The sequence below is a fragment of the Neophocaena asiaeorientalis genome, unplaced genomic scaffold (assembly GCF_003031525.2).
Source record: "Neophocaena asiaeorientalis asiaeorientalis breed wild unplaced genomic scaffold, Neophocaena_asiaeorientalis_V1.1 scaffold58, whole genome shotgun sequence".
Taxonomy (NCBI): Eukaryota; Metazoa; Chordata; class Mammalia; order Artiodactyla; family Phocoenidae; genus Neophocaena; species Neophocaena asiaeorientalis.
The window spans coordinates 566,726-591,309 of record NW_020172644.1 but is presented as its reverse complement, the minus strand read 5'-3'; the positions used below and the strand labels follow the sequence as shown (position 1 = coordinate 591,309).

Here is a 24,584-nt window from a genome sequence, read left to right as displayed (position 1 = left end):
CTATCACGCGGGGAAAGAGTGACGGGAGGCATCATCTCTAGGAAGCACGGGGCACCCTCACACGAATGGTCAGTAGAACAGGATCCACGGCGACCCGAGCATTCCCTACGTTGAGCTTGGTTTATTGCTAAAGCTGGTAGTAGCTATGTGTTTGATTCTCTCTTTGGCTCTGACAGAGCAGGTGGAGAATCTCTTCCAAAAAGTTGATGTCTCTGAGAGATTTTTTAGTTGAGAGATTTTTTAGTAGAAGTCATTTGGATGCTGGAGTGAAATAAGGTTTCAGACATTGAGCACTTCCTTGATACTTGCGAATTGCTGGGTTTCCACTGGGCATTCGGATTCTTAATGTTAATAACAAGAAGAGCAGTGTGTAGCTTTTTCATATTTATTTTTTGGAATTTCGAGGGGAATGCTATACCCAGATTGCTACCCACAAGCTCTGTAACACTAGGGAAATCACAGTCCTTCTGAAGTTCTCTTGATTAAATCTGGGATATGCCTAGGTTTTTCTACCCACACCATCCATAGAATAATAGAATTTTGTAATTATTCCATTTTTGTGTTTTTATTTCGTAAGGTAGTGAAAAACTTAAATTCCTTGGAAATTGGCTTTGTTGTTGTTGTTAAATATTTCCCAGGAATTCAAACTTAGAATTGAAAATCTGAACCACACCACTTTATGTAAGGAATAAGACATTAATTTTGCACTTTCTGGAACAGATTGCTAAGTTTTCACCATCTGTCCCATTTAACCAACATCATTAGGTAATAAGATGTTCAACATACACATACTGATACTGATTTATCATTTGGGTCTTTTGGCGATGTAGATATTATATGAGTCACTCATTCGTTCATCAGGCACTGTGTGTGACCTCTCTGATGCAGAGTAGTTAGGGTTTTACACTCAGTGTCCCTTGAATGGAAAAGTAAGGACTTGAAGACTTTGTGCCTAGTTTTAGTATTTTGGTTTTCCTGACTTAAGGGTTATTACTGTTACAGGGGAACATGGCAGCTCTTCTATCTTGTCAGCAAAAGTCATCTACGTTACTTCTAATTTTTATTCGTAGGTACTCATAATAGTCAAGCTGCTTAAATAGGCTTTCCTAAGGACTAGGTGCCACAGAATCTTTGGCTTTGTTAATATTTTTATTTGTTCATTTGTAGTTGTGTTGTAGAATAACTAAAAATAGGATCTTATATTCAAATTAGGTAAGCAAAAATCATTTATATTTCACTTTGGAGTACATTGTTTGGTGTCTGGGATTTTGGGGTTTTGTTCTTTCATGGTGATTTTACAAACTGAAAATGTTTTCCTTAGAGTATAGCATTAAAATTACAGGTTTTACTCCCTGAGCACATGAACTTGACAGCATAGGGAAGGGTGAGGGGAAAATCAGTGAATCATTGTGAGTGTTAATTGTCTGTAGATGTGTCATAAAAGCATAATAGCTGGATCTGTACTCTTCTGGCTGTGGGCAAAACTTGAACAAACAAGTTCTATTGCGGCAGTGAGAGTCTGTGGGTTGTGGACACTGTCATCTAAAACAATATAATAATGATATCCATCCTTTTGCTTTAGTCCATAAATGTAGGTTTGGACAGTCAGTTACTTGAATCTTCTGATTAACTTATTGTTTTATATTCATTTTAGGAGATTCTAATAAACATGCAGAGAGGAATGTGGTTATAGTTCATTGTTGTTTACAGAATAAGGTTAAACTTTACCTCTCATGTTAGTAGTTGCTTTTTTTTAATCACCTGGTAGTTCTGATTTTCTTTCGGTTATAGGTCTAGGTACTTAACTAGTAGTTCATCTAAGGGCAAAAAAGTTGAGGAGCAATCTGAAAAACTTGATTTATATTTTGTCAACGTAGTGACCGTAGGTGGAAGAATCCTGGACTTTCTTAGGCTGCTTTAAGCTGGGCCTCACAAGGGTACGTTGTAATCCAGGGCCTGATTTCTTAGCCTTGTAGATTTCCCAGGGGTAGCTCAGAGTCAGATCACTCACTTTTCACTATCCAATTTCAAAACCAGAATTACCTATTTTTAAATTTATAACATATTAGAGAATTCTGGTATTTTATATTCTAGAATATGTAGACTAGTCAGAATATCAATATCAGTGTTAAGGTATGTCAGAAACCTTGCTACTAATAAAGTTATTTGATGGTTAAAGCAGAGGGAGTTAAATATCTTCAAGGAATAACATTTAGGCATCCTAATGAGTCATCTTTTTTCACTCCAGGGAGTTTTGCCTACCACACATTCTAGAGGGCTCCATCTGCTGGTCAGCTCTCCTTTTTTTTTGGGTAGTACGAGAAATCTTTTGTATAGACACTTATCGTGTTCTTAATTTTTTCTTTCTCAAACTGAAGGTCCAATTAAGTTTTGTTGTGTTGTATTTTAATTCCTATTTCTATCTTACCATATAATTGCACGTAGTGGTTCCAGTTAAGATGTACTGTAGGTTTATATGAAAGTATACTCATGTTTTATATCTCTCTTGATATTTAACATTTGTTGGCCTTTTTGGCTGCAGCAGCAAAGTTGCCTTCAGACAATAATTTACAATGATTTGCTGTTTTCTTTACTGGTAAAAAATGATTTTAATAATAGCTGCCAACATATGATTACTTCCTGTGTTCCAGGCACTGTTCCTAAGTATTTTACACTATCTCATTTATTCCTCACCACAATTCTGTGAGGAAGGTGAGTACTATTATATACACTGTAGGTTGAAAATTGAAGCTTAGAAAGTTTAACTTGCCTAAGATAGCAGAGCTGAGATTGCAGCCCAGGTCCCTCTGAACTGAGAGCCTTTACCCTTAACCACTAATATCTCATGGTTTTGTATTAAACATTATAAACATTTTATTAAACATAAATATTATAATCATTTAGTTGCTCTATCTCTGTGTGCATTATCTTGTACTTTGTCACTGGGAGATCTTATGCATATATCTCCACAACTTGGCTCTTTATTCTGTGTGATAAGCTGTATTCCTTTTCTTGAAACTATGCACTTGACCTCTGCAACATTGCTTTTATCTTTTTATTTTCCTGTTCCTGTCTTGGCTATATTTACTCTCTCTACCCATTAAATATGGAATTTTTCTCTGTCTTTTCTTTTCTTTATGTAGTTCCCTTAATTTCATCCACTCCTATGGTTTCAACCACCACCACTTCCAAATCTCATGTCTTCTGAACAGGCTTCTTTTCAGAGGTTCAGCACTGTATTTTCAGTTGCCTATTGAAGAGATATACTTAGATGTACCAAAGCTCCTCAAATCAACTTATCTAAAGTATCTAATATTTAATATTTGTGTCCCATTAAATATCTGAAATAGTGCATTTCCTTTTCCCCTAGATTTTTTCTTCCTCTGCTTCGTGTATTCCCTAATCAGGGATTAGGGACTCCCTTAACAGCTCTGTTCACAGTCTCTGTACTACCAACTTTATAGTCCTCACTAATCAGCTATTCAGTCTTTCCTTAATACATACTGAACCTGTTTCCTTCCTCTGTGCTTCTTCCTTAAACTTTGTCTTTCACATTGCTCTCCCTGTTGTATCTCTACACTTCATGCCATCTCCCCTTCCTATCAGTAGAGTTAAGCTTTCTAAAAACCACACTGGATCATGCCATTCCCTTGCTTAACAATTTCCATCTGCCAACTATTTCCTACAGCTAAGTTGCTCAACCTTTTTTTCCTTCTGTGACAGATGATGAGTTGCATGGCATTCAAACATGCAACATAATGTCCATCTGAATACTCAGGATTATATGCAGTTCTGCATTTGGGTAAAGAGTATGATCTCACTCTTTGTTCTCTCATTCAGAAAATCATGTCAGAATACAAATCAGAATAACATTAAAAGGAAAACAATGACTCTATTCTAATTTCAAAAAACAACTCATTCATAAACCTTAGTATTTTAACTTTTTTGATAAATGATAACCCTCCAATTCAAAGTAGTATGAAGTTCAGACCCCTGATAAGATAACTTAACCTTAATCTATTTTACCAGCCTAATTGCATTTTCTAATTATATTTTCCTTACAGCGTAGCATTAAAATTGTAGATTTTACTCTTTGTGCACATAGCGTGGCAGCACAGGCAGGGGGAATTAGTGAAAGGATTCTCTGCCATTCTTTCACTTGGTACATCCCCAGTGGCCTGTATACCAGTTGGACTATACCTGTTTCTGTTTTCCTAAATGAACTTGTAAAATCTAGAAAACAGTATTTTCTCCTTTTTTTTTCCTCAAGATAATTCCCTAACTTTGGCATCACTCACATAGTTAAATATATATCCTACCAGTTTTATGTTGACTTACTTTTTAAAGAGACCGTATAGAGAATGAGAATTTTAAATATTTTATCATAATGTATATTGCTAAAGTGTACTAATCAGTAGTTATTATTGAATGATTCAGTTTGGTTTTCTGCATGTTTGTCAGCTTTGAGAAATACACAAGCATAAGATATTTCTCTTGAAATCTCAGAAGTTAGGAAGGAAAACAGTAGCAGACTTAAATGGATATGAATTTCCTGAACATTCTGTGTTGTACCTTGAAGACTCCCCAGGACTGTGTTCTGAATCTCACTCTGTTCTTCCTTAATATATTTTCCTTCCTTAATGTACTTTCCCTGGGTGATGGCAGGAAAACACATGACCTTACCTACTACCTGAGTACTAATGAGCTCAGTCATCTCAGTCTGAGCCCTGAATATCTTAATTGCCTACTGTGTATTTCCCCTTGGGTATCAAACATAACCTCAAATTCGGTTTGTAAATTTGAGCTCATCTTTCTTTCCTGCTCACAGTTCTTTACTCCTTTTCTTCATTTTTTTAAAGCCCGAACCATTTTTACTACTTTTTGTCCTACTTTGTGAGTAGTAAAATAATATACGGTTACCAAAGCCATGAACCTGCAAATCATAATAAACTCCTCCCTTTCACTCATCCTCCAAATCTGTGTTGTCAAGTTCTCAATGTCCCCTACCATTTTCTTCAGTGGTTTACCATACTTCTAGGATAAAGACTGAAATATTTAATGTAGCTTTCAAGACCTCACATTATCTATTCCTTGCCTTTTTTTTTTTTTTTCTGCCTCATTTGTGCCACACTCTTCCTTGAATCAGTTTCTTCCCTTTTTAGTTACATAACTCCTACTCATCTTTTAGGTGCCAGCTCAAGGATTATTTCCCACAGAAGTCTTCCCAATCTGTTTCCTACCCTCAGGGGATGAGTTCTCACACCATGATGGAACCATCTTCCTTATCCTCTCAGCACTTCCTCAGGTTATAATTATACCTGAAATAGTGTCATTATTTGGTTAATGTCTGTCTTCCGCTCTCAGTGTAAAGGAACAAGTTCATGCCTATTTTGCTTACCATTGAATACACAGCTCCAAGTTATGTGCATAGTATGTAGTAGACGTTTAGTAAATACTTGTTGACAGAATTAATGTATGCAGTCTTGATCTTTTCATTCCCCTTTGCCTTTGGTAGCTGCTGCTCCCTGAAACATCCCTTTCCACTACTTGGGGGCCTGGCTAATTCCTTCTCCTTCAGCTGATTTTTGATGCTCTTCATCTGAACGTATCCCTTTCAGAGCATGGTAGTTGTTAATTTACCTGTGTGTCTACCCCATTAGACTGTAAACCTCCTGGGTACGTGGGTCAATTTTTTACTCACTTCTGTACTTTAAATATAAATACATAGCTATGACTGTCATTCAGTTATCCAGGGAAGTAAGAAAAATTAGAACATTCAAAATCATAGACACATAAGTGGCAACAGTTTCTGAAAGAAGAAAGTGGTCAACAATTTCAGATGCTGCTCACAGACTGCAGAGGATGAACAAGAAAGAACTAAAAGACCTCTAAGATCCCTTCTAGTTGTTGGTCTCCTCTAAATCAGCCTCCTCTTAAAGAACAGTGACTCTTTTTGACATGTTTTCCATCTTCAACATGTTTAACAGGAAAATTTGTCTCTTCCAGGGAACACAATAAATGTTTTGAACATCTAGTCTTCCTAAATTTGCCTTCATTAGGGAGGGGCTTATTTAACAGTAAATATTATTACTTTATTATTACCACCTATGTTGATGCTGTTCTACCTGGAAAATCTGTTGATGGATCATCCCTTGAGATCTGAATGCTTAAATCTTCACTGAAGTATTTGGTACTAATTGAAAAACAATGTGTCCATCATCTTCGATGTAATAGTTTTTGCCAGGCTTCTATTTGTAACCTTTCCAATTTTTGTCTAGAAAAGAAGAGTCTTGGGAAGCTTTTAATTTTTAATAGACTGTGGAACAGTTTACCATGGTTCTTCATTATTTTTTTATAATGTCAAACAGAAGATATAAGGAAAGACTGTTATTTTAACAGATACTATACAGGAGAATATGAAGAAAAGGACCAATAACAATGTAGGATTTATGAGGATTTTTTAGTTATCTTTTACTTAAGTCACTTTGTTATGAGTATTTGCCTGCTTTCCATAATAACATGTAGAAGCATAAAAAACTGCATTTTCATTCTATTCTTGATGAGACTGATTTTATCCTTAATAAAAGATTGTCTTGATATCTCCCTTCACAACACTGACAAATAAATATATATGCAAGAATTGCCACTTTTGTACCTCTTTACTTTCAACCTTTTCCAAATTCCTTTACATGCCACGATCATTCGGAGTATGATAGCCTATCTTTTCTACCTTTTTTATATCCTTTACATATTTGAGTCTACTTTCACATCGTCAGCAATAGTAGAATGGTTATATAGAAACTTATATTACTTAGAGACAGCTCTCAGGGGCATAAGGATTGTGTATAAAGGAATGTCCATGGATGGCTTTGGAGAGCAACTAACACACCATTGTAAAGCAATTATACTCCAATAAAAATGTTAAAAAAAATTTTTAAAAGAAAACACAAAGTATCAGGACAGTTTTTTTGTTTTTGTTTTTTTTTTACAGTGGTGTGTTAGTTTCTGCTGTATAACAAAGTGAATCAGCTATACGTATGTCCCCATATCTCCTCCCTCTTGTGTCTCCCTCCCACCCTCCCTATTCCACCCTCTAGGTGGTCACAAAGCACTGAGCTGATCTCCCGGTGCTATGCGGCTACTTCCCACTAGCTATCAATTTTACATTTGGTAGTATATGTAAGTCCATGCCACTCTCTCACTTCTTCCCAGCTTACCATTCCCCTTCCTTGTGTCCTCAAGTCCATTCTCTACGTCTGCATCTTTATTCCTGTCAGGACAGTTTATAATGGGAAATACTGAAAAAGTCACATTCGAAATGTGTTAGGCTTTTAAGAATCCAATAATACAGAAAGATTTTAGTTTCAGTTTCTTTCATTTACTGCTTAAGTAATGGAGAGCACTCTGAAATCTGAAAGGATACTTTCAAAAACTGGCTTTCTAATTACTTATAAAATGTGTATCACAAAGTTTCTCATCTTCTTTTCAGATAAATTCCAGGATAAAGCTCTTCTAATAAAAATGTTACCCCTGAGTTTGCCAAATTGCGTATTACTTTAATCTATCAATATAATCTTAGCATTTATGGTAGTAGGAGTCAGTATGTGCCCTTTGTGAGTAATAAGGTCTCAATCTAATCTGTCCTAAAAGGAAAGCTTAAATTTTCTTCAAAACTTATTTTGCTTTTTTGTTTTCTTTCCATTAAAATTTTTTTTGCTATTTTTTTAATTTGCCCTTTTGCCATTCTATCTCTTAGACTCTTGTTTACTTATTAGACAGGACTTTGGTTATGGGGACAGAAACCCAAATCAAACTATCGTAGGCAAAAGGTAGAATTTCTTATAAGGATACTAAGTTTGTCAAGTACTAAGGAAACTATGGGCAGGGCAGGGATGCAACTGGTCCTTAGGAATGACTTCAACACTGTCAGAACACTCTTTCAATTGATTTCATTCCTCTTTGCAGGTTGTCAGAAGTATAACCCCTAGCAGCTCCCTATTTCTCTCAGGAGGGTATATGTCTGCTCAGTTTCTGTATAACCCTGAACCAATCAAATGAAGTCTGGGGGATGGCTATGATCTAGGTTGGTCAGATAATCAGGGAGTCAGGGTCATGCAAGAGCATGATTGTCCTCACCATAGTTAGATGTAGAGAGAGGGGACAGAAAAGATAGACATTTACAACAGCCAACACCTTGGGCTTCTACTGAAGTTAGCTATATATCTGTGTAAAATTGGGACAGAACACAGTACTCTGCCGTCTAATGTAAGTGTAGTGCAACAGTTACTTCCCTTGGTTTGTATTGAGACAGTCTTAGCTTCAGGCTTTGCTTCAGCAGTGAAGTCACACTGACGGCTTATACTGGGATGCTTGGTATCAATAAACTTTATTTTACTATTCAGTTATATCATTCAGTAAGCCTGGAAGAGGAAATAGATTAATCAGAGACAAACTCTTCATTCAGGGAAGAGAGTGATGGTTGCTGAGGGAGAGCGTATAGCACTTTATGAATGAATCCTAATGCCAGAACACAGTGCTACTGGAAGGCTCAATTCATTTCTGTTTTTATTTGAGAAATAGGGAAAATAAAAGAATGGGAGCACTAGATGCCTAGAGAATTGGGGTATTTTATTTATATTGGATATGTTCCATGAATTATTAGATCTATGGGATGACAATACCAAATGTTCCGTTTTTACCAATGATCTCTTAATGGGCAATAAAACTGCTTTGCATCTGTTAGCAAATAAAGATTGTACAGGAAAAATTGCTTTTTTTATTCTTTATGGTAATAAAAACTTAGTCATGATAATATACCATTCTCTTTTACTAAGCCCATCCGCCACCTCTGCACACATACACACATAATACAAAGCATTCTGACCTGTCCTAACCCCAGGATTCTTCCCATCTCTCAAAGGGGTGGTTTTTGTTCAAGAGTCTTGACACATTAGGAACCCACAGTGTGATTCTGGATCCCCATGGGAGGATGGGGGGTCTTCTATGCCATCAATTTAGGCAGCAATAACAGGATCCACATTATAAGTGAAAGTCTTAAAATTTCCTGGTACTTCCAGTAGTAAAGGAGCTTGAGGGGCTCTGTCCTGTACCAGCTTTCATACTATAATATTTAGAGGACATATAGTTAATAGAATGTGGTGATATCTTTGGAGCAGATATAACAAAGGAGATGCTTATTTGACTACATGTAAGTTTCACTAGTAGGAGCAGAAGATAATAACTAGAATTTTTAAATTTCAGCTTTATTGAGGTATAACTGTCAAAACTGTAAGACATTTAAAGTATACATTGTGGTGATTTGATATATGTATACATTGTGAAGAGAAATTAAAATTAAAGTCAATATTTCACCCTAGTTGGAAAAATTAATGTAATGGATTATTTGGTAGATGTATATGTGATGTATATTATTTTTCATTTTCTTTCTTTTATTTGTGCAGGCATGGGATGAGAATGAAAAGTACCTAAGCTTTATATAAACATATATGATCCCACCATCTAGAGATAACTATTCTTAGCATATTGGCATATATCTTTTTTAGATTTTTGTTGTTTTGCAAATGTTTAACAAAATTGGGAACATGCTCTTATACATTATTTAACACAGCAGTACTTTAACAAGATATTTTTCTTGATACAGTAAAAATAATGAGATAAAAATTTTAATTTAATTGTATTCTGTTCTATGTAGTGAATATAGTAAATTAACTTATTATTACAGGTGTAGTAAATATTAGAATCAATAGAAAAATATTGGTTGACTAAACACTTTTAAACCTACAGCTAAGTTTAAAAATCTGGAGTGTTTATATTCTTATGTAAGTTTAGTGGTTCCTTTTTGTAAATATAAGATACTATACATTGGAGAATTTAAAGTCGCTTTTGAGGAAATGTTTTTATGCCACTATATTAACTCAGTTTTAGGATTGATTGTAATTTTTAAAGTTGTTTTCCTGTTTTTCTTCCCAGATCCAAGTATTTTAGAACATGCTCAAGAGGTGAGCACTTAACTATAGAGGTAAGTAGAGTCGTAAATCTGATTGAATAAAACTACCTTCGGAACAGCAGGAGAGACACTTTTTTTTAAGTAAGGGGAAGGCTCTGTACCTAAATTTAGTATGGACTCTTTATATTTTAATATTAGATAGCTAGTGAATAGGGAGAGAATTGGAGTGGTGGGGGAAGCACGAATAGGGGAGAACAAGTTTGCAAAAGATTAAGATCCCATTCTTCTAGTAGAATTGTTATTTCTGCTTAAGAAGTGGTGGGATTTTTTGTTTGTTTTTGTCTTTTTTCTGCCCTGTACAACTGAGGGAGAGGGTACACTTCTATCAATTATAGTGGCTTATAGTAGCCAGTGATTCTAGAAACAGATCATTGGTCTGCCCTAGTAGAGGTGTGGCAGAATCAAAACAGCAAGTTGATTTTGAGCAACTCCACCATATAATTTTTTGTGAGATATGTACCTTAGACAAATAGTCATCCTAACACTCACTTTCTTGTTGTTTCAGTTTGAGAATCTAGTAGAAAGTGATGAAGTAAGTATTTTCACAGCAGTATAAAATCCATATTTGTTCTCATTAGTCATCTCATAAGTTCTGACAATTATTTTTTTAATTTTTATTATATTCTTTTATTTTAGAATTTTTACTTCTTAGTTGTTATTTTTACTTTTTAGTCCCTTATCATTTCCTTCTTTTACTAATTTATATTAGCAAATTATTCAGAATTTTCTATTATTTAACATATGTAATACTATATATATATTATAGTTTCATACATCAGTTATATATTATATGTGTGTGTGTGTATATGTATACATATATATAAAACAGGTTTTTAAAGTATTCTGTAGAACTTGAGAAACTTTAAAAAAAGATATTTCTAACATCTTGCCATCTTACCTAAGGTAAAATTCCTCAACAATCCAGAGTAGACCCATTGTTTGACCATAGTTTTTATAGATTTCTGAGGGTAGAATTTATACATGTTTGTTCTGCAATCACTTTCTGACTTTAGCCATTATCTTTTTTATAAGTTATTCTTTTTGTTGATTTTTGTATTTCACCTCATCTAAAAATCAATTTTAAGATGCATCCCAAGTACAGAAATGTTAAAATGGAAAAAAAAAAGTACATTTTAAAATTAGTGAAATATGGTATATATTTCTTATGCACTGGTATAGTTAGAAGAGTTTTAGTTTGTGTGTTAATCTCCAACTTTGGTAAACTAATTATATGAGTTTGTGTAAATTATTTAACCTGCCTTGGGCCTACTTTCCACATCTCTAAGGTGAATTTGACTAGAAGAGCATTGCAAGTTTTTTTTTTTCTTCATCATTTTTGTTTTCTAAGGAAAGAGAAAAATGTATTAAACCAAATTTAAATTATTCTTTAGCCCAGCATTTCCCAGAGTGTGTATAGAATACTAGTCTCAGAGTGTAAATTGGCATATTAAAGGTTCTGGGAAGAATTATTAGAGAAATTGTTAAAGAACTGTTAAAGAAAATTATTTAAACTTGTCCAATTTAGCATTTCCCAAATTAATTTGGGTATAAATCCGTTTTTAAAGTAGTAATACATATTTATTATTATCTGGTAGAATATATTTGAGGACCTGCCTTAGCCTTTTGTTTCCCAGTAAAATGTCTCCCAAATATTTTAGTGTTTCATAGAATCTTGTTTCTTTCCCTTTTCAGAAGTAACATTAATTTTGTGTATTTTTTTAAACAAACACTTAACATGATATTTTTAAAGTTTCTGACAAGTACTAAATGTAAGATTTCTGTTAACCTTCAATATAGTTCATCCCCCCATCATACAGCTCTTTAAAAGAATGTGTGATTCCAAGTGTTTTCCTAAGGTGCATTTTGTTTGGTTTGAGTTTGTTTGTTTGTTTTGCTAACCAGTCTTTTCCTCTCTCATGTCATAGTTAATGTTTGGTTTAGTTGAATGTCATATCCTGCTTTGTAGTGCTTTTTCCTAAGTTAATTTGGACCATTTGAAATTTTATTTCTGCTGTTACTTAGTCATATATTTTAATTGTGAGGTGTGAATAGCACAAATATGTAAGAAATGTATAAATCCAAATCAGTCTTGAAAGTAGTTACAGTTTGCTTTGGAGGAAAGAACTATAGGTAATTTCAGAATCCCAGGAAAGAGAACAAAAGCAGTCTCGTTATCTGTGGTAGTTACATTCTATGAAGTTGCCGTGAATACTGAATTAGTGGATACTGGAATATTACTCCTAGGGGAAATACAGAATTAGCTTCCTACAGGCTTCTGATCACAACATTTTCATCAACTGATCAATATATAACCTTGTTTTATGGTTCTGTTTGACACCTTATTTTAGTGTATATTATTGATTCATTAACTTTGAACTCACTACCAACAGCACTAATAATTCATGCCGGAATGAAGCTTATCTAACACATGTATGTGTAGGCACATGTAGGCATGTCACACCTTCTTAGGATTAGGAACAATAGACAGCACTTCAGCACTACACATGGGGATCATTTTAAACAGCAAAATCAGGAACAAAAATGCAAAAAGTGACACTGCATAGGCTGCAGAGAGGGCACAGTAAGAGTGCTGAAACAGGAAGGCAGAGCATCACCTTCTACTTCAACTGGGAATGTGTATGTCAGGCAACCAGATTTTTTGCTGCTCTGTGTATGCCCATGAATGACCATAAGAGTGAGGGGAGCGTTGGTTTTGATGTTGCAAGTAAATTTTAACTCATTGGTGAATTTTCAAATCTGGAATCTGCGAATAATGAAGATCAATTGTAAATGATGAGAACATAGAGAATATGTTGTCTAGTACCATCTTGAACCCAGAAGGTTATTTGGGGTAGAGTAAATATTTGTTATAAAAATTTAAGAAATGTCCAACAATTGGTTGCTATATAATTAAGATAGATAGTAAACTAAATTTTGCCTTTGAGAAATAGTAAAATGTTAAAGCTTTTTGTTTAAAACACTTTTAATAATGAAATTTATTACCAAGGTAAAATAGATAAGCAGAAAATATTTTGATTAAATAAAAATTTTATTGGCTTGCCTTAAATAGAATTCAGCTAGTGAAATTTGTATAATTGTTTAATTAATTCTTGCACAGGGGGAAAGCCCAGGAAGCAATCATAGGTAAGGCTTTTTTTTTTTTTTTTTTTTAATAAAACAAATGACTTCTGTGTGAACTATAAGAAGCTCTCTAAAAATCCAGGCTCTGTCATTTGCTTGCTTTGAGGCATTGAACAGTTTACATTTCAGGACCTTGGTTTTCTCTTTCTATAAGACTGAGGCAATATCTCAAAAGGTTGTTTTGAACATTAAAGAATTTAATCTACATAAGTGCCTAAGTGCTTTCCTACTGAACGTAAGTTGTTATGTATATTCTAGTTTTAAAAAACTATTTAATATATTAATATTGATAAGTATATTTCTTTGAATTTGTAAAACTTTATCCCCCTTTTGCTTCCTTATGACATTCTAAAACTTGTTTTACTAATCATGTTTTTTATTTTATATAAGTAATACCTCAAAAAACAAACAAACAAAAAGCCCTAGGCAGAAGTTAGGGCTAAAGGAACAAAAGTAGGAGACATTACCTTATACATGGCTGGTTATAACCATGATAATTATCAAGACCTGAAGTTGGGGAAGGGGGAGGAAGTGGGGTGATTGGAGCATGGAGAGAGAGCAGTTGGTCTGAAGACTGAATAGGCAGACACTAGAAGAGGATTCAGAAGATAGCCAAGAAGCAGTGGGCAAAAAGAACCAGGAGAGCATAGAAAGCCAAGGGAGGAGGTAGAGACAGACTGACAGATGGAATGGAGGGAATGGTCAGCATTGCCATATGAAACTGAAGAAATATTATAAGGACTTAAACTGTCTCATATTTGGCAACATAGAGGCCATTAATTAATTACCTTTGTTAGAGTTAGTAGAGTGATGAAAGCAGATGCAGACTGTCGTGAGTTGATGAGAGAATGGGAAGTAAGGACATAGAAGGGAAGAGAAACAGTTGTTAGGAGCAAGGAGCTAGACTACTTGGGTTCAGGTTCTAGCTTTGCCACATACTATCTGACTTACTTGGACATAATCTGTCTTCATCTCATTTCCCTCATATGTATGATCTCTGTATCTACCTTACAGGGTTGTTTTGAGAATTAAAATTAGTCAATATATGTAAAGCGCATAGAAAAGAACCTGACACATAGTAAGTGCTAGATGTGCTATCAATAAACTTGTAATTTCAGACATTTTGGCTGAAATGGGAAGGAGGGAGCAGTAGTTAGAGATAGATATAGGTCAAATGAAAGTTTTTCCTTCTTCCTTTCCTTCCTTCCTTTCTTCCAATCTTCACAAGGAAGAGAGGTGAAAACAGACAAAAAGAGTAGACTGAAGAAAAGAGGTACTAATTGATGGAGCAATGTCCCACAGAATTCTCTGGAGTGAAGGTGGTGTGGGGTAGCATTAGTGATGAATGTAAGTGTGACAGGTGACCTTGAACAAATTAAGGAATACCACCTCTTTAGAGGAAGGAGGGAAGAGTAGGGAGGATAGACTTAGGTGAGAGGAGGACTGGCAAGAAGTTGAGGGATTTGATGGTTGGAGACATGCTCGTCATGTCTCAGAGTGGGGTGAAATTGACTTCTAAGAGAAGAGAGTTTGAATGAAGAACTTAAGGAGTGTGTTTGTGAAGATTTTGAAGTAGTTAGCATAGGCTGTGAGAGGGGGTTGGCCATGTATAAGTAAAGGGTTATTGCTAGGGGCAGAGGACCAAACATGTAGGATTTTCTCTCACAGCTCTCAGCAGAAAGAGCTAATCATGGAAATGATCCAAGGTCAGAGAATGAGTAATCTGGATGAATAAGGCATAATGACAGGTGTGCAGGAAGGCGAGTATGTGGGTAAGAAAGTACTTCAGATTTGCCACAGAGTCCACACTGGTTGTAAGTGAAGTAAAGCCAGAAGATGATCAGGATCGATAAACTGAGAGAAAAGGGAGGATCAAGGGCCTGGGGTGGTTAGAGGGATTGAGCAGGATAAATAGGGCAGTGGGTATGAGAGTTAAGAGTTCCAAAATGATCTGAGGTCTGAGATCAGAGTATAGTATACTGAAGTTTATATTTTATGATGAACATTTTGGGATATAGTCAGATGGCTGAAGAGCCAAAGTAAAGGGAGTCCACATTTCTTTAAAGTTGATTTTAGGGCTAAAAAACGGTACTCTGATAGTATATCATCTTATATACCAAATTATAACAAGTATTAGAATGTATGAGTTTTTACTCTAACAATTGAAATAGCATCAAATTGCTTTAATACGTTTTTGACAGTAAAATTTCATAATTTCACTGATTTTATGAGTATTTTATTTAACTTGGACTCATCAGCACTTTTTTTTTCCTTTTCTTTCTTTTTCTGCCTTATTTTTCTCTGTAGGCCTCTTACTGAGGAAGAAATTGTTGACCTAAGAGAGAAGCATTATGATTCTATTGTTGAAAAACAGAAAGATCTTGATATGAAAATCCAAAAGGAGGTAAATAGTCTTATGTTGCTTAAGTATATATTATCATAAAGTCTCTGTTTATATGGGAAAGATGTCATTAAATAATATATTGCATGTGAACGGTCATTGGACCTAAATTTAGATATATAGAGGTGAAAATGAGTTAAAAGTTAAAAAATTATTCCAGCCTATAATAATTTGGTTTAGTTTGGTTCAATTTATCAGAAATCATATGCTGCCAATAAGTGAAGAGAATACATTCTTCTGAAAATAATTTCTGAATTCACAAGTAGGGACTCTGGCAAGATACATGCACCTTTGTGTTTAAAACTAACTTTAAAAATTACTCTGTTTCACAATAAGTGGTTTATTTTTTAAAATCTTCTTTTTTGTCTTGGATTTATTTATTCTTAGTAAGTGAACCAAGTACTTCTAACAATCATAAATGTTATATTTACTTAATATATTTACAGAGGTGGCCTGTAATTATAGTTTTGCATTCACTAAACTAAATGGAATTAGTCATATTCCATTATACATTTAAAAATAGTCTGTTTAGTACCAATTAGTGATTTCAACAGCATTAACTTAAGCTACACAATAGATGCTAATATTAGGCTAAAGAAAAATATTGTGTTGAAATTTGATTTTTAAATTTGATTTGACTTGCTGTAGATTATCATTAAAGCAGTTCGTATGCTATTATGAATGGCAGGAACTTAAATTTGGAAGTAATTTTTTAATAACTTGATGGTAATAAAATACAGGACATGTGTATCAATGCACCATGAACTTTGTGAAAGCTTACTTCACTTTGGTAGACAGTGATATGATTGACCTTAGTTTTAAAGACCTTGGACTAAGAAGGGCCCAAACCATGAAACTAATCAGGGTGATCGGCATTGGAACGATTGTTGAGAATGAAGATCACTGCATATTCTAAGGAAAGAAACAGTTTTGTATTTATGCAAACTAGATGCTCTACTTTATAATTCAGCTTCTAGAGAATTCTGTAACATGTTTGATATCATTTGAATTATTTTGTAAAAAGAGAAATTGAGAAATCACAGAAATTTAATTCTATTATGCTTTGTAGAGCTCAGTTATTTTTTTAATAATTTATTTTTTATTTTATAAATAGAAGCATTTTATTTTTAGAGCAGTTAGACAGGTTCTGATTTTTGTTAATCCTTATTGTTTTGTTCATGTACAGTTAGCCTTACAAGAAGAGAAGTTAAGACTAGAAGAAGAAGCTTTATACGCTGCACAGCGTGAAGCAGCCAGGGCAGCAAAGCAGCAAAAGCTCTTGGAGGTGAGGGGAAAAGACCCCGACATATATTAGGGCTGCTTTTCTCCTGATTTTATTTGACAAATCTTAGTTGGGACTTTTTCCCCCTAGAATCAAGGGCTTCTTGTTTAACAACAAATGTATTTATTCCTATACTCTTAGGAATTTTAAAGGGAAATTAGTTGGTCTTTAACAGCTAGAAATAACATCAAATTATATGCTTGTTACTGAGTGCTGTTTAGGTTTAAATTACCAGAAGCTAATTCTTGTTTATCCCAGAAATGAACTTTATACTTTTCCAAAATTCAGCATTCTTTTGGAAAAATAAATATACTCTTAGATGAAACATTGCAAAACTAACCTTTAAATATCATTTCTGCAGCATTTTTTAGTTTATTTTGTGAGGTTTTTTTTTTTTAACAATTTCTTGAACTGCTAGACATTCTTACACTTCCTAAAATTGGGTAAGCTGAGTGATTTTGCCCCATAGGAATACTCTGTATTTCTCATCTTTATACTTGTGTCTTTGGGAGATTGGGAGTTTGAGTCTTGGGAAATCTTTGATGTAGTATCAGAAAAAACAACAGATTTATCATATCTTACCATGCTGTATTCAAACATGGCATTGTTATAATGCCAGACAGCTATTAATAATAGACATTTATGGAGCCCTGGCTAAGTGTCAGTAACTGTTCTGATTAGTTTACATGTTTTACCTTGTTTAATCGTCACAACAATCCTAGGAGAAAGGTAGTGTTTTTAATCCCCATTTTATAAGCGATGAAACCAAGGGACAGAGATGTTAAGTAACTTAAGATCCTACAGCTAATAAATGGCAGAGCCAGAATTCAAGCACTGCTTAGCCACTTTTCTATTTAGTATCTTCCTCCATCTTTTGCCTGTGTGAACTCTACTGCAGTATTAACTGAAGTGTAGTACAAGGATTATGTCACATAATTATTGTAACTTAGATGAACTAAAAAATCATGCATCATTTTCTGTGTGATTTCTATGGGACCCGTGCTCTTCATCTCTCTCTCTCTCTCTCTTTTTTTTTTTTTTGGTGTTTCAACAGATTAATTAGATTATGTGAGGGAGTATCTTTTATTTTTATTTTTTACTAACTTCTAAGTAATGGGAAAGTTTAAAAATTAACTCACCTTCTACTAAGAAAGGAAAGTATTTTTCTGGTTATAATTTAGACATCTCTTTTTGCTATAATAAATTCTCTGCTGCTTACCTTTTAAAGACTAAAATGATTCCATATGCAAAATCTGAGTTCCTGAGTTTTTTCTTCCTTGAATAAATATTGATATGGGAACACATAGCAGTCTGTACACATATGCTGACACAAAGATACACAGATACATACAAATTCATTTGATTTTAACAGTAGCCGTATGATTTTGCTAGGATAGTATTATAGCCATCTGTAATTTACAGATGAAGAAACAGAAAATAAAGGACATGCCAGGGACATACAGTAATAACTGTCAGAGCCATAACTCTGACAGGTTTTCTAAATCCTCTGTTTTTATTATTTCTGAGTCAAGCCAGCCCGGTCTTTTAGATTTTTTGTTTAATTGCTACTTATTTCACCCAGAATAGAACTTCATATACTGTTTTAACTATTACTTTCTTACCCCTCATCTTTCCAGTTATTAGAAGTTCTTAGGTGTAATAAGGAAGTCAGATATACCAATATATACTTTTAAAGTTATTTTTTAATAACAGTATGAATATTCTGACCACTTAAGGATTATACACTGAAAAATTGAGAGAAATTCTACCCATGAATAAGAGGATATAGAAGTGAACAGTGATTAATTTAAGGAAAGAAAAACTTCAATGTTAAAGTTTTTTTTCCCCCGAAACTAGAAAATAACACTTTTTGGCATTGCATGAATAGTGTTAAAAAACATAATTTTACAACAGAGTGATTTTGTGTTGCATTATGTTTCCAAAGCAAGAAAGACAGAGAGTTTTGCAGCAATACCATCCTTCAAACAATGGAGAATATCAAAGGTAAATAGTGAAATATACTTCTTCCCTTTGTGGTAGAAAATATTATTTCCAAAGAGAACACAGTACACCTCTGGGTGCTTATATACATATTCATGTGTATATGTTGCATAAAAAAATGATTGCTTCTTGAAGACACTTGTAAGAATACTGAGAACATTTGCTTTCTTTATGTTGGAAAATGATCATCATTTATTTTAAATTGACTTTATTGCATTCTTAAGAGTGGTCACATCTTTCATACAGAATATGATGCAATAGCACACTGAATGCCTTTGGATAAATTGTTTATGCCTTGGTTGCTTGTGTTTTCCTTAGCTCCTCTCTTTTCTTATAATAAAGTTTATGTGTGATCTTTTTTTTTTTGGCTGTGCCATGGGGCATGCGGGACCTTAGTTCCCCGATCAGGGATCAAACCTGTGCCCCCTGCATTGGGAGCAAGGAGTGTTAATCACTGAACCGCCAAGGAAGTCCCTATGTGATCATTTTTTAGAAGATACATTTCAGTGTCACATTTCCAGGAGTATTTCCTACTCACTCAAAGAAAATTGTTCATGCTTCATTATTGTAAATTACAAGTTAGACTTAGGGCTAAGCTTTGGATTTTGACTTCAAGACTAACCAAAATCTTATTTTTCAGTTTATTGCTAGCATTAGGAAAAGTAAGACCTGTTTTGACGAGGTTATTCTAATTGTACAGCAATTATGAATTTGTATGGGATAGACCTTTTCAAACCAAAATGCCATCATTTAACTTAAGCATGAATTATGTTGTATCTACTATGAACATATAAAAAAAAATTATTTCACTTTTATTACAGTTCAGAACCAGAAGATGACTTTGAATCTTGTTTGAGAAATATAAAGTCACAGTATGAAGTATTTCGAAGTAGTAGTAAGTCTTTTAAAATATCTGCGTTCATTTTAAGGTTACTTTATGCCATGTTAAACAGATAATTGAAGATCCTGGCTCTGTTTTTCTAGAAGAACTTTCTGCCCTTCAATTTATGTTGCCCAAATAAGTCAATTAACTAGTCCTTAATTATACAATTTTATCTTTCCTTTTTAAAAAGGAGTTGGAGAAACAGGAACAGACTCAGAGATACAGAGAACAGACTTATGGTTGCTGGGGGAGGCGGGGAGGGGAAGGGATTGATTGGGAGTTGGGGGTTAGCAGATGCAAACTATTATTATAGACTGGATAAACAACAAGGGCCTACTGTATAGCACAGGGAACTATATTCGATGTCTCATAATAAACCATAATGGAAAAGAATATGAAAAGGAATATATATGTATTAACTAAATCACTTTGCTGTACAGCAGAAATTAACACAACATTGTAAATCAACTATACTTCAGTAATATAAATTTTAAAAATAAATAAAAGGAGTTGAAGCAAAGAAAAACCTCAGGCTATCTCTGTAGATATGTATAGGGAATCAGGAATTCCTTTTTCCATTTCCACTCTGTTCTCACCTCTCCTCCTCCCAGAAAAGGGAAGTAGGTACACAAAAGTGTATTTATTTTACTTACTACAAATTACAAGATTAATCTTTTCTCCAAGTTTCAAAAGTCAAAACTCCTGTGCTCCCCAGATATGGAAGAATAGTAGTGGTTCCTTTTGAAAATATAGGCTGCTTTTCATTTATCATTTTTAGTTTTTCAATTTTTTTGCCCCCTTTTGTAATTGACTATTAAAAATACTGCCTAGAGTTCATCATATTTTAAAAATTTATAATTCATTTAAATTTGCATGTGTACTGTGCTATATGGCAAAAAAAAAGTAAAAAGAAAGCAGGAAAAGCCCTTTATACTATTTCTAACAGAAACTTACCAATGTAATGATTTCAATAATTGTTTTTTATGATGTTATGATTTGAAGAGAGGTAATTATTGCAAAATAAATGGTTGTAGTATAAGAGTATAGCTCACCACATCTAATTGTATTTGGTGTATATTCTAGGACTCTCATCAGATGCCACAGTTTTGACACCAAATACAGAAAGCAGTTGTGATTTAATGACCAAAACTAAATCAACTAGTGGAAATGATGACAGCACATCTTTAGATCTAGAATGGGAAGATGAAGAAGGTATTTTATATTTACAATTTTACCTGAATATTTTTTTAAAGGAATTTTGCCTTTTTTAAAAAAAATTTTATTTATTTATTTATTTATGGCTGTGTTGGCTCTTCGTTTCTGTGCGAGGGCTTTCTCTAGTTGCGGCAAGCGGGGGCCACTCTTCATCGCGGTGCACCAACCTCTCACTATCGCGGCCTCTCTTGTTGCGGAGCACAGGCTCCAGACGCTCAGGCTCAGTAGCTGTGGCTCACGGGCTTAGTTGCTCCGCGGCATGTGGGATCCTCCCAGACCAGGGCTCGAACCTCTGTCCCCTGCATTAGCAGGCAGATTCTCAACCACTGCGCCACCAGGGAAGCCCTACCTGAATATTTTTATTTAATATGTGTTAATTTATAGAAATCTACTTTGTGTTTTACTTTATTTAAACTGAAATGAATGCAAGGCCTTGAAAAATTAGTGTAAAAATTTCTTAGACTCTTATATTTTGTCATTTGTTGTAAATTGTTTAGAAAGTTTCTGAATTCTTTTTTTTTTATTGTTTTTATTTTTGGCTTCATTGGTCTTTGTCGCTGCGCATGGGTTTTTCTCTAGTTGCGTCGAGCGGGGGCTACTCTTCGTTGCGGTGCATGGGCTTCTTATTGCAATGGCTTCTCTTGTTGCGGAGCGGGGGCTCTAGGTGCGCAGGCTTCAGTAGCTATGGCACAGGGGCTCTAGAGTGCAGGCTCAGTAGTTGTGGTTCACAGCCTTAGTTGCTCGGCAGCATGTGGGATCTTCCCGGACTAGGGATCAAACCCATGTCCCCTGTATTGACAGGCAGATTCTCAACCACTGTGCCACCAGGGAAGTCTGAAAGTTGCTTAGTTCTTAGTGTTTCTTGAGATTTAGAAAATAAATGTTGTTTCTCATTTTAAGGTTTTTGTAATCCAGCCCATTTTACTCTGTAGGAATTACTGCCCGCTTGTGAGCAACCTAAAGCCAAAATTTAATTAACTTTTGGTTCATAATAAATAAGCAATTTGTTAGTTCTGTTGGTAGTACAAAAGCCATAACACAGACATGAGTTTGAATTTTACCTGGTATATCTTCCCAGCTATAGAACTTTAGATAGGTTTCTTAATCTCTCTAAACTGCAGTTAGTTCATCATAAAAAGGGAATTATAAACCTACTTTGAAGAATGATAATTCACTATTATATACTGATGGTCTAAAAAAGCTTGGCACATAATAGACAGTCAATAAATATTTGAACAAATTAAATCATGAATGTTAGGAGGAGTAAATAAAATTTATATAAAACACCCAGTACATAGTGTGGCACATAGCAGGTACTCAAAATTATAGCTAGGTGCGGACTTTTTTTTTTTTAATTTTTTAAAAATATATTCAGCTATTTCACTGAATAAGGCCCAAGTCTTTATTTTCATTTTAAGAAATAGGTAATCCCAAAAGGAAGAATCAGTTACAGAATATGGAACTTTAATTTTTTTAAATATTCAATATCAAATATTTCATAGAATTTTGAGATGGAATAGACCTTAAATATCCTCTAGTTGAGCCATTTGTTTTATCAATAAAGAAACTGAATAACTTTAGCAAAGATTGCGTTAATTTACTTAAGTCTTCTCAGCTAAACACTGTTTCCCCAACCCTATACTTTTGTTATTGTGTATTTATATCCCAATCTAGATTTTAAATTTATTTTTATTTTAGCATCTTGTTCAATTTGATCTAAAGCCTTTCAGGTGTTTTAATTCCTGATTTGTCATCCTTGCTGTATGCTAATCAAATTTTTAGATAACATGACTTTCAAGTTTGTTATTCAAATTATTATAACAGAATTATTAAACTAGGTAGAGGACAGAACCCTCTAGAAACCTGATGATGTCTAATCCAGCTTCCTTTAGACATATTATTCAATTAAATACAAATCCACAAACTTATATTAGTCTCCAGCTCATATTTTTATTGTGTCTATAAGGATGATTTCGTTTGCTAGGTTGAGTGTGCAATTTTGGGGGAGTGACAGACAATAGTGATAGATTTTTTTTTTTTTTTAAATGTATTTATTTGGCTGCACCAGGTCTTAGTTGTGGTATGCGGGATCTTTAGTTGCAACATGTGAGATCTAGTTCCCTGACCAGGGATCGAACCCCATCCCCCTGCATTGAGAGCGTGGAGTCTTAACCACTGGACCACCAGGGAAGTCCCTAGATTTAAATGTTCTTTTATTATTGTAGGATCTGATTCTTTAAGCTCAGAAAACAAAATTATTGGGTGTGTCTAGAGATATTCTCTTATAATCTCTTTTCCTAGATTTTAATTCTATTAGCAGTGTTGATTCTGCACTTGCAAATTCAAATTTCTTTTCTGTCCTCCCTCTCTTCCTTCTGCCAAAATGATGGGTTTTTTTCGAAGATTTTTGACGCTCACTTTACTGATCAGTTTCTTTCTGTTCAGAATTAGATCTAGAACAGTTTCCCCTAGAAATGTCTCTACTTTGTTATACTAGAGTCAGACTAGCGAAAGAGCACAGACTTTGAAGCCAAACTGCATGGAATCTGTTTCTTGCCCCACTACTTCTATTGCTATTGTGATCTTGGGCAAATCACTTTCCTCTTTCTGCCCTAGTTTCCTCAACTGCAGAATGGGGGATAATGATAGTACTGTAGGTAACTTCATAGAGTTGTTGAGGATCAAATCAGTTAATATATGTCAAGTGCAAACAACATTAACTGGAACCTAGTAAGTGCTGGAAATGTGTATATTGTTATCATTAGTTACTATTATCTTTGAGAAATGAAATTGTCATCTAGGTAGGAAAGAAGTTTTGCAGACACACTAATTTGGCCGTATAAGACTAATAGCAATTGAAATCCTCCATGCATTCTGCTCTACTTACGGCTCTTCAGAAATTTCATCTTACTAGATTACCAGTGTTGCATAAAACTGTCCTTTGCTGAGTATTAATGTTCACTGTAGGATTATACCCTAACATTTCCCTTAAGAAAGGCTTCCGTATGACTGGCTTTTTAAGTTAATTCACAAATCAAGTCTGATAGTTTGTCTTTTAATATAGCTCTTTAAATCTTTACTGAGATTTCTAATAACCCTGCCCATATAATAGGAATGAATCGAATGCTTCCAATGAGAGAACGTTCCAAAACAGAGGAAGACATTCTCCAGGCAGCACTTAAGTATAGCAGCAAGAAGACTGGAAGTAATCCTACATCTGCCTCGGATGATTCCAACGGGCTGGAGTGGGAGAATGATTTTGTTAGTGCCGAAATGGATGATAATGGCAATTCTGAGTATTCTGGATTTGTAAATCCTGTATTAGAACTGTCTGATTCTGGCCTAAAGCAATATGATGTGGATCAACAAAAACGGTAGGGAAAAATTGTGTGATCTTCTTTATCAGTTATGACCAAATGTTTAAAACCAACTAGAATGTATAAATGGTTGTGCTGAGCCTTTTTGTAAGAGGGGAAGTAAGAAACATGTTATAAATGCTTATTAGAAAGGAATAGGAATGATAGGTTATATCTGAATTGCTTCAGAATTAAGTGCAATTTCATCATCTGCCTTCTGCTTTTCAAAAACACTTTAATGGTTCTGTCATGTTATTAATTAAATTTCTTTAACTCTT

The 24,584-nt window shown here is 34.4% G+C and overlaps 1 protein-coding gene across 2 annotated transcripts in view; it reads left to right on the top strand.

Moving 5' to 3' along the window:
- AP1AR (adaptor related protein complex 1 associated regulatory protein) overlaps positions 1–24,584 on the top strand; it is a 25,351-nt gene extending 767 nt beyond the window's left edge. The window contains exons 2-10 of one of the 2 annotated variants that reach the window (XM_024739480.1): positions 9,991–10,039; positions 10,533–10,559; positions 13,146–13,171; positions 15,476–15,572; positions 16,756–16,854; positions 18,797–18,855; positions 19,674–19,747; positions 20,819–20,947; positions 24,063–24,584. In XM_024739480.1, the coding sequence (XP_024595248.1) occupies positions 9,991–10,039; positions 10,533–10,559; positions 13,146–13,171; positions 15,476–15,572; positions 16,756–16,854; positions 18,797–18,855; positions 19,674–19,747; positions 20,819–20,947; positions 24,063–24,328 (826 nt within the window). In that variant the 3' untranslated portion in view covers positions 24,329–24,584. The remainder of the gene's footprint in view (positions 1–9,990; positions 10,040–10,532; positions 10,560–13,145; positions 13,172–15,475; positions 15,573–16,755; positions 16,855–18,796; positions 18,856–19,673; positions 19,748–20,818; positions 20,948–24,062) is intronic. The other variant, XM_024739481.1, reaches the window with a different exon arrangement.